General features: G+C 41.9%; 1 protein-coding gene across 2 annotated transcripts; it reads right to left on the minus strand.

The window, feature by feature from the left end:
- Positions 1-296: 296 nt before the first annotated feature.
- ptmaa (prothymosin alpha a) lies at positions 297-6,945 on the minus strand. Of its 2 annotated transcripts, none has more exons than XM_020080451.2 (5): positions 6,693-6,945; positions 3,452-3,520; positions 3,292-3,367; positions 2,260-2,345; positions 297-1,233 (listed from the first exon to the last, which is right to left on the minus strand). In XM_020080451.2, the coding sequence occupies exons 1-5, from the start codon at positions 6,735-6,737 to the stop codon at positions 1,195-1,197; spliced, it is 315 nt and encodes a 104-aa protein (XP_019936010.1). In that variant the 5' UTR covers positions 6,738-6,945; the 3' UTR covers positions 297-1,194. The 2 variants fall into 2 exon arrangements, with proteins under 2 accessions (XP_019936010.1, XP_019936011.1); XM_020080452.2 differs by having other exon boundaries at positions 3,298-3,367; positions 6,693-6,929.
- Between the last annotated feature and the right edge of the window lie 12,940 nt (positions 6,946-19,885).

Consider the following 19,885-nt stretch of genomic DNA (forward strand, 5'->3'; position numbering starts at 1 on the left):
AAGGTCTCATGGCTTCATAGAGGTTTTCTTGATTGTGATATCTTAAGATCAGCTTGAGGGAATGTCTTCAGATTGTTATGTAGTGAACTTCTAAGCAGCGGAAGGTGAAGAGGACAGTTCTGTCGTGTAGATCAGTGAACAGCTCCTCTCCATGTGAAGGCAGGATGAGTCCTCTGCAGCCTGCTGATCACTCACTCCTACACTTGTGTTGGAGAGTGCTGTGTGAGAGGATGCGGAGATGCTGTGAAATATGATTACATACAGTCTGTGTGGGAAATACAGGATCTTCAGTGCACTGACTGTTTGGAACAAACTTTATTGAAACTGTCAACCAGGACAGGTGCAACCTGACAAGCTGAATATTTTTTTCAAAAGTATGAAGAGAGTCTCCAACAGATAATATGCCAGTTTTTGTTATACAATCCTCAACCACAAAATATTAACCAGTTATCTAAAAAAATAATAAAAACAAATCTGGATACCAGCTTTAATCCATTACTGTGACATTGAGGAGATTTGATGATTTCCTGGCTGTTAAAACCGATTTTGACACTCCAGTCACTGATGACTGATTCTCCTCGTTCTTTTTTACTGCAGGTATACTGTACACAACCTCCGACAGGTATAAACTAACACAGGTACAAACCAACAAAATCAAACGACTGTTTATTGTTCAACAAAACAGCACAGACATAACAACATTAAAATCTGGCCATAACAGACAGACGGTGACAGACGGACAGCTGAAACTACCAGTAATACACTATCAGCACTCTTTAGAAGTGCAGAGTCACCGTTATTTTTCCCATGCCACTAAAAGTCAACACACCCTGAAGGAACCCTAAGCAGAACCCTAATGTAATAAAAGTAAGCTGGGGTGGGGGGGGGGGGGGCGGAGGGTGAGGGTGTATGCCTCTGATTGGCTGATGCAGAATGTGGACGGCTGATGATAAGTTTGAATCTAAAAGTCCTCAAAGCACCACTTGATACCAAGAAAGATCATTGTTGCAAAATGGCCAACCTCCTTACAGTATTTACAAAAATATAAAATGTAAATAAAAATACAAACTAATTCTGTTTGTAAAAGTATTCTTGTTAAGAAGGGAGGACTGAGGTGTTGAAGGTTTGCTGGAAAACTGGCTGTCTGTCCTCTTGGTGGCGTCGTCGTCCAGACAGCGCGGGCTTGGCCACACTCTACTTATCTGTCTTCTGCTTCTTGGTTTCAACTTCGTCCTGGAAACGAGGAAGAACATGGTGAGACGTGTCATCTCAGGAAAAGAGACCACAGGTAACCACACCTTCATCTCCCTCTTCAGAGCTGGACAAATGCCAACATGCTGGTTTGTCTATAATGTGGCCTGAGCTGTGTTAAGGTGGAGCTCAGAATTCCAATTGTTTTGACTGTTTTCTGTTGATTGTGGTCTTTTCTTTTCAGGTATTTACAAATGGAATTTACAAAGGAACATTTCATTTAAGTATAATGCTAATTTCACAAAACAATACTAGAGATGATTTATATCTTCATGACGGGACTAGAAGATGCCTTGGTCATCAGTCACTGACTTTGTGTGAGTACATTCACTGTATTGTGCATCATAAACAATGATGTGTGTACCCTGAGTTACACTGCAGCTTCAGCAGCTTGTACAGTAAAGCATGTTTGCATTCAGCCTGTAAGTTGCATTTATTTCTGATTAATTAACTGATTGAAAACAATTCTCTGCTACTGTGACAAAAACAGTATAAGCTGCCAAACAGAACGCCAGAAAATATTTCTTTATATTTTAATAATAACAATCAAAATTACCTATTACATATATAATGTACCTATTTGTTGCAACCTGGTGTTGCAGATGCACAGTTCACTGACTGAACCACCTCTGCTCTCCTGCTCTGGTGGACACATTGATTTTGATATTGATATCGAGTCTGACTTTCGGTGAAAGCTCCGATATCCATGAGCGTTGCATTTGATCCCCTCTTCTTTGTTGTCAGACTAAAAGTGTGCTCCCATATCGTACTGTTTATACACCGTGTGTATCGTGCAGACACTGACTCATTAAGCATGGTAGCAGAAAACAGTGTGACAACCCTGCAATTCAAATAATGCACAGCACTCACACTCTTTTCAGAGGAACTGCTTTCTATCAAACAAAAATCCTAATGAAGTATTTTGAGCTTGTGTTCTGTAGATGATCCAAAATAACAATTTGTTATTTATGGCTAATGATGCAAAGTTGTATGGCAACTCTTCCTCACCTCTTCATCATCATCATCATCATCCTCAGCTGCTCTCTTCCCTGTTGGTCCATCAAGGTCATCATCTTCATCATCCTCCTCATCACCTGAACACACACAGATCATCACATTGACTCTGGATAAACTCAGTCTTCAGTTTGCTGTGTGTTACTACAACGTCCTCACAGTTTGAATTTCTCTCAAGTTTGTGTTGAGGATTTATCTCCTCATCACCAGTGAGTCAATATAGATTTAACTCCCAGTTACAGGAACAATGTTGATACCAGTTATGATCTCAAGGACATTGTGCAGTTGTACTGTCTGGCCACCAGGTGGCCCACTAACCCTTCAATTGAATCGATGAGGAATTCGGTGAAATGAGCACAGGTCGCTGATCCTGATCCATTAGATGTGCAGCTCTGTTTCAGCAGCAGTAACAGTAAAGCTTTTACATGCTCATGTGACCCAACACACAGTCTGAGGTTAAAAAAAAGAATACACTGTGATACTGAAGTTCTTATCCTGAGTCCATTGGTTGTTTGAAGGGTCCTGAGAAACATTCCCCTGGAACAGAGAGGACGCTTGAACTCTGAGTTGTTTTAATTATTAATTAGAAGTTGGTGTTAATTAGAGTGAATGCTTTGTGAATAAACTGCTGCACTGTTTTACGTACATGGCCATCGGCCAGGGCTGGACAAGGCCTCGGTTCTGAAGCTCCGTCCAATACCAACCACACAGTGCCGACAATGTGACTGTGAGACGAGCTGCTGCGGTGTCAAAGTGTTATTTGTTTTCTTGTTGTAAATATGCAGCTGCTTTCACAGACAGTGGTGATGGTTAATGTGTCACAAGATACAAATAATCATCACATTGAATAAGATTCTAAAACTTCATTTAAATATATATTTATATGTACAGTAAATACTTTGGCTCCAAAAAAAACATCCCATCATACAGAATGTCAATCTCACAACAATAGTGTTGGTGGTTCACTAGCAGGTAACACCATCATTTTTTGTCCAGGTTACTTCAGCATGGTATGAAGACACCCACCCTCACCGTCCTCGTCGTCCTCCTCTTCTCCCACGTCGTCCTCCACCTCATTCTCCTGCTCGCCGTTCTCCTCGTCCTGACAGGGTGAGACAGAGTTTATTGTCACCAGCACAGAGACACGGATCATTCGTGTTCTGCAAGCAGAGAAGAGCTGTCTTACAGCTTTGCCGTTGGCAGCAGCATCGTCTCCGTTCTCGGCCTCTTCGGTCTGCTTCTTCTCCTTCAGCTCCTGAGAGCAAACGTATTCTTAGACACACACATGTCACACAATTTTATGAATGGGGCGTTGAGTTGACACAAATAAAAGGACAACATGAAATGACCTGGTGACCAAATCTGACAGTGTGTGACAATAATATTTTCAGATCAACTTGACTGAGTGTTCAGCTTCGGGCATCAAATACTATGTCTCCATGCCTCAGTGTTTTTTTTCTAACTGTGCGTAGCTGTAGTATATTTTTACTGGCTCATACTCTGTCTCTGTGGTCAAACTATTACAGCACTCTTCTTGTCCTCTGTGTAGAACAGGAAACACTTCAACCTAAATATATTATAACCCATCTGCCAAATATTTAATTTTGATTGCTTTTTTTAAACGATCGTTTAATGTGGATGATTAATTAGATAATAATTAGTAATACGTGTGACGTTTGCACAGCATTTGAAAAAGTGTGCTGTAATACACCAAATAAACCAAATGAAAGACATTATCATTAACAGCAATAGCTATGTTATTAATAATTATTAGACCCTCAATAGCCACCAAAGAAGGAGTTGGTTTGTTTTGCTCCTCCAGTCTCCAGAGTCAGGCTCTCTGATTGGTACCAGAAAAAGCCTTTCCTGCAGAAAAGGAGGGAAACTCTCAGCAGAGTTTTCCAGCCTCAGCCCTCCTCACCATCATGGAGCTGGGCTGCCAGCATAGGCTGCTAGTTGCCTCTTTCAGTCAGGTGGTAGTGTGACGCTCAGCCCTCCTATTGGCGAGTCCTTCCCCAAGTCCCTCCCAGCTCTTACTGGCCGCCTGAAACCTGACACTGTCTGTCACTGCTGCCATGTAGTCAGAGCGGAGCCTGGCAGAGAAACCACAGGCTCACCAGTGCAAGGACTACAACTCCCAGCAGCACCGAGGCTGATTATTCTCTTGTCTGTTAATCAGATCAGCTGCCAAAGCAAATACATGGTTTTCTTCTGAAGAGCTTCCTTAAATAACTGCAGTAGATCAGTCACTTGAATTACACTATACTTATCATACACTGTACTACACATGAGTATTCTAACATTATACTACTAGATTCATAGAGTACATATGCACCCAGGGCATGTTTACTACTCTCTGACAGAGTAATGTAAGGCAGCATAACTTCCTACCACTTCCTTCTGAGGAATCCACCCAGCATCATCAGACCTGTCCACACATGCCTGTCTCCACTTGTTACACATACAACAGGCCTCAGTTACACTTACTGTATTTAACTGTCTGTCTGTCTGTCTGTCTGTAGTGGAGACACAGCGTGACAGTGGGCAGGAGGAGTCACTGAGTGGATTGATGAGTATGGGAGTGATGGGACTCATGTGGCCTTCACTCACTGTACACCTGTGGGAGACTTTGCATGGATGCTGGACTCCCTCCACCACCACCACTGTCAAGAGAGTGTCCAATACACTTCCACTGACTTGTAGAGTGGACATAAATGAAACTGTTCAGAGGACAAGTGGTGGACGAACACATTACTGAACACTTTGTGTTGCTTTCTCTTTTCATTTGTCACTTCCGTCCGTCTGTTTGCCTGTCTGTCTCTCTATCTGTCTGTCTGCCTGTCTGTTTCTCTGTCTGTCTTGTCAACCTGTCTGTCTGTCAACCTGTCTCTCTGTCAGTCAACCTGTCTGTCTGTCTGTCTGTCTCTCTGTCTGTCTTGTCAACCTGTTTGTCTGTCGACCTGTCTGTCTGTCTATCTGTCTGTCTGTCTGTCAACCTGTCTATCAACCTGTCTTTCTGTCTCTATCTGTCTGTCTGTCAACCTGTCTCTCTGTCAGTCAACCTGTCTGTCTGTCTCTCTCTATCTGTCTGTCTGTCAACCTGTCTGTCTCTCTGTCAGTCAACCTGTCTGTCTGTCTCTCTGTCACTCAACCTGTCTGTCTCTCTGTGTCTGTCTCTCTGTCTGTCTCTCTGTCTGTCTGTGTCTACATCCCTCTGCTCTTTTTGCAGAGCCCGTTTCCGTCGCGCCCCCCCTGCGGTTCCACGCGCAGTTCAGTGAGACACGCACGACCCTGCCCCTCCTCGCGCAACCAGCTGCTTGAAGTACTGGCAGCGGAGCACGCGCTTCTGTGCCGCGCGCACACACGAAACAGTAACTTCATCAGTTTGTTGTGGAGCCGCTCCTCCCGGAGCGCGCTCTGTCTGTGCATGGCACCACACTGCGAGCAGCCACAGGGAGCTCGCTCCCCGTGACCGCCAGGTAGAGGTGAGCTGGTCTGATCAGAGAGCTCCGCGGTGAAGATGAGCGACCCCGAGCCCTGCTGATACACACGATGCCTCCGCAATGACAACTAAACACACACGCACACACACACACACACGCACACACGCAGTTATTGGCATGCGCGCTCACGGTGGTGAACCGGGGCTCAGTCGGGAGGAGCTCGAGATGAATAAACTCAGATTATTGTTCAGTCACGTCACCGATTAGTTACAACCTGGCGGACTAATCTGGATACTGTACTTATTAAGTAGGTGTGAGTCGGGAGCTGCGTCGTCTCACTACACAGCGAACACAACAACTCGATGCAATTTGAATGAATTTAACGTGTGCACGACTCCGTGGGACACAAAAGCCATTCTGGAAAATCAGCAGTCACCTTCGGTGTGGGGACGATGTGTAAACAGGGGGACAGCGGTTGTTTGAACGGGACCGTCGCTTTTTCTGTCCTCTTGTGATAAGCCGACAGTTTTGCATCCTAACACCGAGTGGGCGGCAGTGAGTTAAATAATCAAAGTCCATTAAATGGCTGCATTCATTCGGCGCCCCTCGGTGCTGGAGGGTCACAGTTGGGGAGATTTGACTTCATTCATTCATCGTTAAGAGAGAGGTCAGCGTAGTTGGTCAAATGACAGATGCTGAAATGTGTTCCGAGGCTTCGAGCTGCAGCCTCACTCCTCCTCATCCACGCTCACAGCTGCTTCACCTACACACGTCTCGCTGCCAAACACACTTTCACGCCGAATTCAGCCCGTTCGTCAGCTTTTCAATTGCCGCGGAACAACCCGCGACTCCTCTGTCAGCCCCGAACGGTGCCGCTCAAAATAGATCAATTACCGACCCAGTTAGAAATGGAGGCAGAGTTGGCAGGGGGGGGAGAGAAAAAAAAAAAAGCATTGTGTCCTTATCTTCTTTTCTTGTCCTTACCTTGGCGCTCAGTTCCCCGCTGCTTTCTACTTTACTGTCCGCCATGTTACCGGTGTGAGAAGAGCTGGGTATCCAGTCAAAATACTACAAAATGTACAAATGAAATTTAAAAAAAAGGAACAGACGTAGAGTCCTTCAACCTGTGAGGGCGGAAAATAAAAGACGTCGTCCTGCCAGCGGCGGGTCCACCAGTCAGAGCTGCCGCTTTTATACACGAGTGGGAGGCGAGAGGTGTCTGGACCTACACGCTGATTGGTCCAATGGCTTTGAAAATATTCAGCCTGCAATTGGCCAGAGGGAAACAATAGACATCTCTCTCTCTCTCTCTCTCTCTCTCTCTCTCTCTCAATTTTAAATCTTTATGGTTATAGGCTTAGGTAAATTAGTTTAGGGGAGGGTAAGATTAGGTTTAGGTTAAGATTAGGTTAAGTTCAGGCTATGTTTAGGTTAAAGGTTAGGGCAACATTAGATTCAACTTGGGTTACAGTAACATCCGGTAATGATAGACGGTGGGGTATGGTTCTATGTTCAGGCTAAGCAAAATGTTCCCACTTTCCAAATATGCCCTCAATCTGTAAGGTTATATGCTCAAAATGGTCTTCACAAAAATATAAGTACATATGTGCAGCTTAAAATGCTATAAATCTCACACAAACAACCTGTATTACTAATCCATAAATACATATGCTGTGTAGCTTTAATCCCATAATAAACTGAACAGTCTTCACACATGTTCTCCGTTTTCTATCGGCTAATCAGTCATTCAAAATGACTCATTTTGGATGTACTAAAGCATTAGCTACAGGCTGAATTTTGATGTTGTAACTGGTCCAGCTGTAGCCTGACTACTTTGAATAGTGTCAAGTAGCTCTACCAATTATCATATTCAGTCAGTCTAAAATTATAAACTTAGTAAATGCACTAGAGTGAAATCTTTATTCAAATCTTTATGGTCTAGCAATATGAAGCAAATACATTTCCCTCTGAAATTAGGAGTATTTGTACATACTTCCATCAGAAACCCCATGGCACTTTGTAACTGTTTTAAAAAAAATAAAGTTAATAATAATATTAGTAAAACTGCACAAAGTGGAATTACTCAAGCAATACACAGACAACAACAAAACGAATTTGAAAGAAATAACATCAGCATTTCTTTGGACTGTAATGTAATACTATTCAAGTAAAGTCATACCCTCTGCTGTACAATTGAAATTACAACTGCAATAACTACTGCTACTATACTGCAATACACTGCTGCAGGTAATACTACAGCTGCTCACTACTACTGTTACTGCTGCTGTTATTTTTATTACAACTTTACTATTGCTATCTCTATTGTAACTGTGGCCGCTAATACCACAATACTTTCACAAACTACCATCAGTACCACAACTAATCAATGGTTACGTCAGGTGTTGTAGGTAAGTACTCAAAATATATAGTTACATTTTCTGTCTGCTTGTAGACCTATGTAAATATATATACATGTATATGATTGTTTGTGTCAATCAATCAATCAAGTTTTATTTGCCCATATTAACAAATCACAGTTGCCTCATAGGGCTGTGAAGGATGCACCATCCTCTGTCCTTACCCTCAACAAGAGTAAGAAGAAACTAAAGAAACAAAACCTTCAGCCTGGGGAAAAAAAACCAATCCCTGTTTGTCCACTGATAGTTTTAATGAAAGCATTAACGTGTATGGATACAGAAGGAAACAGAGTAACAAAGAAACAGAGAGCGACAGAGAGAGGGGGGAGAGGAAAAAGATGGATGAGAGAGAAAGGGAGGGAGAGGGACGCACGGAGGGAGACTGGGAGTGATGGGTGAGAGAGGAAGGAGGGGGGCAGGGAGGCAAAGAGATCAGAGGAGCGGGGGGGGGGGGGGGGGGGGTAGAGAACGAAATGAGGAGAGGCGTGTGTCTGTGCGTGCGTGTGCGTGGACGGACATTTAAATCGTGTTAATGTGAAGCTGGTGAGCAGCCATGGTGATTTCCACCCTCCCAGCTGTGTGATCGGGTTATCATCGACAGTCAAACTGATACTGAGTACCAGCTCCAACTGAAGGAGGACACACTGGTGGACAGAAAGAGACAGAACATCTATGTTTAACATCGAGACTTCCTCCATTAGTGTAAAGGACAGTGCCGAGGTTTTGTCCCTCACCAACATGGCGGACTTTACGGACCGTGTGGCGTCGCGATTGTTGAACATTTCATCTGATTGGCTGGTGAACTGGAGCGAACATAAAACTGACGCTTTGCGCCCGATGAGTGGCTGATGCAGCTGTCAATCAGCCGGAGCAAAGTGGGTGGGATTCAGCTGGAGGTAACAGCAGGAGCGAAGTAGAGGAGGAGCGGACTGGATGTTTCACTGCTGCCTGCCAAACTAAACTAAACTAAACTAGACTAAACTCAACTCAACAAACTCAACAAACTCAACTCAACTCAACTCAACTAGACTAGACTCAACTAAACGATTCTAAACTAAACTAGACTAGACTAAATTTAATTTAAGTTCATTTAATAAAAAAAAACTAATGAGATCAAATTTGATCAATTTAGAAAATCAAATTAACCAAATAAAATCACATAGATAAAAATAAACAAATAAAATAACGAATGAAGCTAATGAAATTAATTAAAATTAAATAACATAACCTGATAAAATCAAATAATATCAACTAACCTAATTAAATAAAAATGATTGGTGACCTTTGATCTTTTTGCAGTTGAGGCTTTAATTGATTTTGGTTTGGGGTTCCTTGAATCTTACTGACGAAGTACTGACACACATTGTGTTTCCTCTAACCAATGTTGTAAATACTGTTATTTTGTTGATGCGCTCAGCTTCTACTATTGCTCTTCTGTCCGTCCTGGGAGAGGGATCCGTCAAATGTGGCTCTCTCTGAGGTTTCTATGTTTTTCCCACCTTAACAATCAAGCCCCTTCATATATCAAAGAGCTCGTAAAACCATATTGTCCCAATAGTTCACTTCGCTCCCAAAACACAGACTCTCTTGTGGTTCCAAGAGTCTGTAAGAGTAGAGGGGGGGTTAGAACCTTCAGCTTCCAGGTTCTTCTCCTTAGGTTAGACTTTCCTTTTTGATATAGTTAATAGGTGGCTTTGGCTCAGGGGTCAGAGCAGTGTTCCTCTAACCAGAAGGATGCCGAAGTGTCCTTGTGCAAGATACTGAACCGATTTACCATTTAGTTCTGGATCAGGTGAGTCCTGAACCATCCCTTAGTATAGTCGCTAGTATAGGTCTAGACTGCTGGGGGAACTCGCAGTCCTGTTGTGTTCTCATATGGGATTAATATGAGTTTTTACAAGAGGACTGGTCAGAGAAACTCCTAAATCTGTTACTTAGACTTTTGCGTTCTCACACACGGCCCCTCAGGAGAAAGTTGGGAGATTATCCCGATTTCAGCAAGTCTGAAAACACTTATAGGTCATATGCAGCCCTCTCATTCATTTGAATGGAGCCAGTGCAAGGGTGCAGCAGGGGTGCAAACACAGAGGGCTCTGACAAAACAACATGGAGTCAAAATAGTTTGACCTGGCTCAACTGTTGCTGCTGTATGATGTCATTAAGCATGGCACGGCGATGTCCAATCGAAAGGTAACTACACATTTCTGTTCAGTTACCTAGACATGAATATTATATTTAATATATATTATATTTTATAGGTGTAGTGAGAGATGAAATGATTGCCACATTAGAAAACTGTCCAGGCTTATGAAATTCTGTTTATGAGCATCAAAAAAACATAATTTGGTGAGTTATGATCTTTATGATGAAGTCTCTTGTGGTGGTGTTTAGACTTCAAATTCAGGCAAGTGTTTGACATTTCTCACACACACATTCACGTCTTATAGTTTAAACCATTATAACAAACAGCAGAGTGGAAGAATTGACGCAGCAGCTTCTGATTAGTAATTCTGTGTTAGAAAGTTCATGAATTTCTGACACTGTCATGTTTCTATTTTTGGGAAACAACAACTACAGTGGGGGTCACCAGCCATCAGCAGGATGGTTGCAAATGCACTACTGCTGGCAGTTACACACTTTATATGCTTGAATAAACATGAATATAATCAATTCAGCTCATCCAAAATGAACAGAGAGCATTTATAAGCTGTTTCTCTTTCCATTAGAACCTCACTGATCTTAGGGGTGTGTGTTGAAGAGCAAGTGAGTGAGTGAAACACTGTATAATGGTTATAGCATGGCATAAATAAATACAGTCCTGCAACATGGAGCATTGAAGTGAACTGTTATACGCACACCTGTGGATATACTCACAGGAGGAACTCATGTAGCTCTGACAGCTTGACAGCAGGGGGCAGTAGTGGCCTTGCAGTGGACAGACTCACTGACACCTCAGAGAAACACACTGCTCTGTTCTGTGGTGAAAAATGAATCATCGCTTCATTTCTGCAGAATTTCATGGCAACAGTCGACAGCTTGAGAGGACAGATGTTATACTAATCAATCAATAATAGAACTATTTGAAAAATCATGAAGTGGTGCTAAATCAATACAAGATTCAGTGTTCATTTTACTGTCATTTGTCTTGGTCTGTTCACCCATACTGCAGCCATAAAACAAGAGCAATTCATACATAGAATACATAAATGCTTTAATAAATAAACAATGAAGATTATGCATTTGAACCACAGTGCACATGTAAAACATGCCTTGCATAAAAGACCATCTAGTGCCCACCCTGACTAAGTTTGATTGACTTTTATTGATTGAGCAATTTCTTTAAAGCTATTGAATCTGCAATGAGAGACGCCGAGCCTCCTACCAGAGGGCATGCAGTCACTGGTTCTCCACGTGTAGAACGTGGGATGGGTCAGTTACTGTCCTCTTAGCTTGCCTTAGGGAAGTCAGACACAGAATGGCGGCATCCACTTGTGTCATGTTTGTATTCACTCAACAAAATAAAGTGCCAGGTTCATCTCCTTTTAACTTTTATTTTTCTCCAGTCCACCATCATTCAAATTATGGGTTTAGATCACTTAAAATGCTCCCTTGAAAACCACAGAACATGATTATTAGCTATTATCTTGCTGCATCTCGAATGCTCCACTGAATGACAGCTTTTATGAAATAATCCTCCGTTGTCTGCATTTTGGCTGAACCACAGCCGCGCCTTAATTCAAATGTCTGTTAATGTCAGTTGACTGAGCAAGCCGTATTGGAGTTTTACCATTGGCTATGGCTCTTTCAGAAAGAACTGGCACAAACTATTTTTATTACATCATCAGGGCGGCGTTTGCAGGTGGACCTAGCAAAGTTGTCGACAGATTTAGTGACTTCCCACTTTCTTTTAAAAGCACCAAGCAACAAACCTGGCGAGTTTTAGGACAAACCCTGACTGTACTTTCTTTGGAAGTCAGTAGTCACTGCTCACCAGACTGAGATCAAGCTTCTCCCCACTCGGTCCAGACTTGAAGTGTCTTGTTGAATGTGTGCAGCTCTGCACTGCTCCTGATCTTATGAGTCGATTGATTAAAACATGTATGGTGTTTTCTGTGTCTTGACTGGTGGCTGCCTTCGTGTAGTTATGATTTGAGACAGTTGAGTTCCTGTCTAACACGTGGTGCAACACAAGTTATCAGCCTTTTTCTCGGGGGGGGGTAATATTTATGCTTTTGGTGACAGCAATCGAGTGAGACAGACAGACATGTGGTGAGGGGATAAGAATGAGTGTATTCACACCTGATTCAGAGGGACGCACTCTTAATTTACTTTTGCACATCATTGTCATTTAATGTGAACAATTCTCTTAATGCTTGATCACCCATTAATAGGACTTGCAGATGAAAAACAACCGACTCGGTGATTTCCCTCGGTTTTCCTTGGAGTTGTGCTGCTTCTTGTTTGCAGCTGTGGTTCTGTCTGGCCTCTCTCTACCTCTTCCTCCATCACAGAGCACACCACAGGCAGCAGTTTGAAATGGCGGAGAGAGGAGGAGAGAAGTGGCGCTGCATAGAAGCTGCACACAAAACCCAGAGTGGAGCTGCAGAGCTGAGTGGAAGGGGACTGACTGGCTGTTTGGTGAGAAGTAAATGGCAGCTTCTCTTATTGTCATTCAGCATCTACAGACCATAATTACTGACATGTTTTTTAAAAGGCTACTCTTATAGACAGTGTTTAAGATTTGTATGCTGCTTTTTATTGTTGTGCTTTACAACACAAAATAATAGTGAAAGTAAAAACAAGAAAAAATATTATCATTGTTACTATTATCACTACAATCACCAATAACAGGAATTACAATAATAATACAACAATGTAGGCACATTGAACGGCTAATGAATAAAGATGTGTTTTCAGATGACTTCTATTGAGGGGGAGAATTGGATAATGTGAGGGAGAGAGTTCCAGAGTTCTGGGGCAGTGACGGAGAAGGAAGGCCCTGTCCCCAAAAGACTTCAGTTCTTGATCTTGGGACAGACAGATGATCTCAATGGTCTCACAGTGTTGTAAGGGGACAGGAGCTCTGAGATGGAGGATAGGGTGAGTTAATTTAGTGTGTTGTACAAAAACACAAGAATATCTGACAGGCAACTGGTGTAGAGAGGTGACAATGGGTGTAATGTGTTCCCTCTTTTTTGACCTAGTTATAACTCTTGCAGCTGCATTTTGAAAGAGTTGGAGACAGGAAAAAAGACTGAGTGATGCTGAAATATAACGAATCATAAAGGCGTGAGGAGGGTATTTAACCAAAGTGTAAACATTCAATTCACATGACCAATTTCTGCATAACACAATCTCAGCCCACAGATTTGTTGAGCCTGAGCAGTGACAGCTGGCAGCACACAGTGTTGTGATCAGCTACACGCAAAAACTTATCTGATGATCAGCGAAGATGCTGGAGTCATTCGGTTCATTTTTTCCACCACACACAAGCAGAAACAGATAAAGTAAGAGCTGTGCGGTAGCTGATGATGAGATGGAAACAACTTGTGTCAGCATTTGTGATGACCGTGTCAAACAAAGACGTTTCTCTCATCTCCACACAGGATCAGTTACAAAGTGACCTGTCTTATCAAGGTGTATTCTGAACCTCCCCTGATTCATCAGTCTGGTTCAGCAGCCAGCTCCATGAAGACTCATTGAGGCCACTGTTCTCTTGGGTCTTCCCCAGATCTGTGCCTCGATACATTCCTGTCTCTGAGCTCTGCAGGCAGCTCCTTCCACCTCATGGCTTGCTGTCTGATATACACTGTCAGCTGTGATATCTAGGTGCCTGCCTTAGCTGTGTGCCTTGAATACTTATGTCAATGTGATATTTCACTATTTGCGCTTAATCCATTTGAAAACATTTCTAAAATTATGTTTTCCACTTGTCATTATGTAGTATTATATAGAGAGTGAATACTTCATGGTTACAGTGAACATAGCTATTTGGTGGCTTGCTCAGGAACACTGTCAGATGGCTGTTTGTGTAGTAATGAGGCGTCCCTGCTTCTCTTCAGCATGTATGGAAGCAGGGGTGGACTGACATGATGACACAGGCTGTGACTTTGACTCCATCCCAACCACTTTGTTCACGCAGACCACCAGACAACACATTTCTTTAGCTAACCTTGATTATTGATGTCAACTGGGTCAACATGTACACTAGGTACACTAAATACAAACATTTGGGTCTGACCAACAAGCCTAATTAAAAGTTTTCTTTTAAGTTTGCTGGTATTTTTGATGAACCTGGTCACTGGAACTCTTACTGACAGTAAGTGTTAGAAACATTTTGCATTCACTAGTGGTAATAAGGTTGAGACTGATAAGAACTTATCAGGAAGCAAATGTGGGCGATTGTTATTGTTTCCAAAAGTCTGGCTACAGCCCCAAAGTCAAATCAAAATGTTATTTTCCAAAAAGCTCAGAAACTCCAGAGTTTGTGTGTGTGTGTGGAGGCCAGATGTAAACATATTAGAACTCAAAATAGTGTGAAAGTAGCCCCAGACCACCTCTTGGTGAAGAGTAAACAATGACCAATGGAAATGAATGGCTGTGTAATATGTATCAATCAATCAGTCAAACTTTATTTGTATATCCCATATTCACAAATCACAGTTTGTATCTGTAGTGTCAGTATATTCAAGCAGTTCAATCCCAGTCTCCCCTATTCTACATGTCTAAGTGTCCTTGGGATAAATACTTATGCCAGGTTGCCACTGATGGCTGTGTGTGAGTGATGTCTTATGATCTCATAAAGCTTTGTCCTTGTGGATATGTACGTGTGTATAATTCAAAGATCAAGATCACATATATTGACATGACTAATTTCTTTAATTGATCAAACTTTATTGTACAGAATCAGAATGCATGTATTTGCTCACATACACTTCCTGCAATTTCAACACTAGATATCACAAAATTCTACACACTGTACCTTTATAGTCTTGCATCGTATTTTGTGAAAATGTTTCAGATTCTGATCTTTTGTTTTTGTCATTCTTCCAGGTAGGGGTGTTCTTGCACTGCCTTCACCTTACTCACAAGTGAAATGAAGTTTTACCTGATGCAGCCGAGGTAGTAAAAGCAAGGTTTGGCGTTTCATCAGTTTTACAAAAACAGAACTGTCCTTGCTCCATTTCTGTTTTCTCCAGGTTACTATTAACTAGCTACATGCTTTGCTTTGGGGCATTATCCTGCTGAAAAGAACCATTCGAAGTCAATAAGAAAACATTCCCCACATCATCACACCACCAGCAGCAGCAGCAGACTGGACTGTTGACATAGGGCAGGTTGGCTCCATGGATTCATGCTGTCAGATTCTGACTCTATCATCTGCAGCCTCAGCAGAAATACAGACTTTTTGGAGCAGGCAATATACATTAATTACTCTTCACTGTTCAGTGTTGGTGAGTCTGTGTCACTGCAGCCTCGAATTGTTGTTCTTGTACGGTTATTGGTGGACAGAAGTAAAAACCTGATGTGGTCTCTGCCACCCCAATGTTGGGCGTGTTCTCTATTCTGAGATTTCGACAAAATAAAGGACATAAATACAAAAGAATAAATACAGTGGATTTTTGAGTGTGCTGCTCACAGATGGAGAACATTGAAACAAACTGTGGATTTTGAGGACTTTGTGTCACAAACACACAAACACACACACACACACGTCTTTCTTGTTGTGAGGACACTCTAAACATAGTTGGTTAGTAAGACAAGTTAAAGGAAGTACTCACATTCTTTTCTCAAGTAGAAGTGCAGATACTTGTGTCAAAAATGACTTAAGTAAAAGCATATGTATTGATTTAACCTCTTTACTCGTGTAAAAGTACAGGCTCTAAAATGTACTCAAGGTATCAAAGTAAAAAATACTCCTCTGAGGGCCATTTCTACCAACTGTATCTGTGCAGACTCATGCAATATTAATATAGTTCAATGGCTGTTTCAATTAAACCACTCCTAGTTCAAATCAAATAAAAACAACATACTGCAAACAGGGGTAAAAGCAAGAAACGATTTATGTCTTGAAAAGTATTCTTAATTTAATTAAGGCCAGGGAAAAGGAATTTTGTGTTGCCCTGTTTGTTGTGGACGCTGTGGACGTTATCATTGACGTTAGCTGATTCTTCACTTTCTTCCATGTTGCTACTACTTGTCATGGACATATGCACTGTGCCTCATCTCCTCAGTTGAGTCTCCCTCTTCCCTCTGTTTTATCTGGATATATGTTTTCCATGATATGCACCAATAGATGTACAGCAAGGAATCTGCTTTTTTGTGTTATTGTCCATTTAGATTAAAACCTCTTTTGATATTAAGAAGCCATGATGCAAAATAAAAATAATGAATAATGCCCCCGAAACTGAAGTAACGAGCCCAAGGATTAGAAAGTACAGATTGTTAAAAATGTAGGGAGTAAAAGTAAAAAGTCATCAGACCGGTCAAGTTGAGTCAAGTCACGTCCCGTCTTGTCACGTTACATCTTCAGTGGAGTTTGGGTCCAACAAGCAGCTTCCATATGACCACATTCTGACAGAGACACTGTTACACAGGACGGTTTTTAGGTGAGTGAGCTGAAAGCTAAAGGAAGGAGCGTTGTTGCTGGTGTGCAGCTGCAGGAACCAGACAAAGTAAAACTGCTCTGGACTGTCAGTTTGTCTCATAGAGCAGATTAATGATGTGGAGCAAGATCTTAACTTAACACTGAAGGACACTGTCCGAAATTCACAGTGGTTCTCTCTGCTCTGGTGAAATAACAGACATGTAAGCATGGGATGACTGAATGCTGTGGCAAGTGCAATTGGAAAGGGGAAACACTGGGCTTGTTCCTACTGTGTAAGAACAGAGGCCTGTTATGACATCTCGGTTCGCTGATGAGCCTGAACTCCTCCGGGCATTTGGCGAGAGGTTTCAGGACATGAAAAGTAAACAAAAGGAAATGAATGTATTTGTTTCACTGTTTAATATGAACCAGCTGCTTTACCCCAATCAACCTACAACATGAAAACATAGATAAATAGATAGATAGACAGACAGACAGACAGGTTTGTATTTATATATGTATTTATCTTGATGACCACTCAAAGTGCTTTACAGTACAGTTTTACATTCACACACATTCACACAGTGCGTCTATGGGCAGCACTTTTTTCTGAGGGACCATTCAGGGTTAAGAGTCTTTTGAACACTTTACTTGCATCTCACACACTGCATTACAGCAAGATTGATTTATTAAACACAAACATAGCTCTTCTCACAGGGCGACTGGACCCCACAACAGACACCACATCCCACAGTCCTGGTGACCACACAAGTGAACTTAAACAAAGTAGACTAAACCCACATGAACCAAGTCTGACAGCCTGGTCTGTGGTGACAGCTAGATGGGGTGAAAATGTCCCATTGAGGTGTGTTCAGTCTTTGACAGTTAGAGACTCAGAATTCAGCAGTTGATATAAGCAGGCCGTCAGCACCACCTTCAGTATGTACACTGCATGTCCTCTGTGTTACTGTCTAACGAGAACAAAGCAACTTGTTGGGGTATTAACACGTCAGACGTGAAGTTGTCAAGCTATCATAACTTGTTCCTTCAGCTGCTGGCTCATTTACAGAAACAAGCCGACCGCCTGCTCTGATGTCACTGTTACCATGGAAACAAGACTGAGGCAGATTCCGCTTACAGCAGGATGTGAGACAGGTATGATTCTATATTTTATGTAATCCACTAATTTCCTTTTGCATAAGTCCTCAAAACATTGATACACCCCTCCAGTTATGTTAGACACTGTCTCTGCGCATGTATTTTGTCCATGTGCTCTGTTACATATTACATCTGTCTGACCTGGGAGAGGGATCCCTCACTGGCAGCTCTTTCTGATGGTTCTGGGTTTTTTCCTCTAATTTGTATTTTGGTAGTTTTTCCGTACTCTTGTTGAGGGTTAAGGACACAAGATGTCGCACATTGTTAATGAGGCAAATTGTGATTTGTGAGTATGGGCTCCACATATAAAATATAATTGATTGATTGATTGAATAGAATAAGACCATCTAAAAACTGGATTCTAAGCCCTGGTCTGCCTGCTGAACTGACTCACCTCAGTAACTCTAAACTAGACAAACACTGTGTCCTACAGGGGTACATTTTGAATAGTTTTAATTACTTAATTTATTAATTTAACTGTGTTGGTAGAATGTATCATCAGTATCTGTTCTCTATTCTATTGATGCTTCCACTCATTGGCCGACAGCACTAAATCCACCAGTTGTGAGTGGGCAGTGACATCTGACAAGTTTGTGCTGAGGCTACGTGGTTTCTTAACCAGCTGCTGTCCCCCACTTCAGGAGCTGGACAATGTGAAATTCATCACAGTCATAGACATGAACATTGACAACACTGTGGAGAACTGAGGACACAACCAGTACAACTGTGTCAGTGTTGTTGGTATTCAAGGAAAAAAAACGAAGAGCTGAATATGAAAATTCATCGGTGATACCGAGCTTCCACATGGTTGACAGCAGCTAACGACTTTCATCTTTCCATGCAGACTCCCTGTTAATAGGTCCACAAGGATCACTTGGAGATACCTGAGAGGTGGCTGTGGCTCAGGAGGTAGAGCAGGTCATCAACTAAACAGGATACTGAACCTAATTGTCCCTGGCAGCAGTGTGTGAGGGAGGTATGACAGAGAAAGTGCTGCACATAGATGCACTGTATGAATGTGTGTGAATGGATGAACGGCAATTCTGAACTGTAGAGCACTTTGTGTGTTCATCAAGAATATACCATCTAAAATACTTCAGTGAGTAGAAAAACTAAAAGACCATTTTAAGACACGTCAGTCCTGATGATTTAGACTCTGGCTGTATTGACAGTAACAAGAAGTATGATGAGGGCCTTCATCTGCTTTGTTGGTTTGTTTGTCTGTAAGTCAGCAGCATCCCCTGAAAACTGCTGGACAAATGACCATGGGACATGGTGGGGGGGTGTGGTATGGGTCAGGAAAGAACCCATTCAATTTGTTGCAGATCCAGAATGAGGGGGTGGATCCAGTAATTCTTTTTCACTTTCTTTAACATTGCGTTTTTACTTCAGATGGAATAATTAATGGATCTAGATGGACAAAATCAGGCATATTTACAGCACTGATATCTTTGCTTTTGGTTCCCAGGGTAAGGCATGAGGGCTCTAGAGCGTTTTTAATAAGGGCTCCACACCTATGGAATAACCTTCCACTGGGAAGCAGACAAGCTACCTAATCCTCTTTTAAATCTTGTTTAAAGACTCATTTTTATAATATGGCTTTACACCAGATTTCCTGATTGTATGTCATATTTCTGTTTCTGTGCCTTTGTAAACTTGTTTTTGAAAAGTGCTATATAAAAAGTTTTATTATTAACGTTATAACACTAGTTTACCTATTTATTCAAGTCTTTCCTTTAATTTGTCGTGTGTGTGTGTGTGTGTGTGTGTGTGTCAGCTCAATGTCCATGATAGAGACTCAGTCTTAAATCAATTGTGCCAACTGACATTTGAGATCTGCAGTTTAGAATAATCATAGATAAAAGATGTGAATGTGTGTTAACAGATTGACTGACACCTTTAATGGAACTCCAAGAATATCAGCTGAAAGTGAGTTTTTTTCAAATGCAAGAAGATATTTTACTTTGTTTTAAGTAAAGGTCCATCACATCAAATCGATACGATATGAAACAGTG

The sequence above is a fragment of the Paralichthys olivaceus genome, chromosome 3, assembly GCF_024713975.1.
Source record: "Paralichthys olivaceus isolate ysfri-2021 chromosome 3, ASM2471397v2, whole genome shotgun sequence".
NCBI lineage: Eukaryota > Metazoa > Chordata > Actinopteri > Pleuronectiformes > Paralichthyidae > Paralichthys > Paralichthys olivaceus.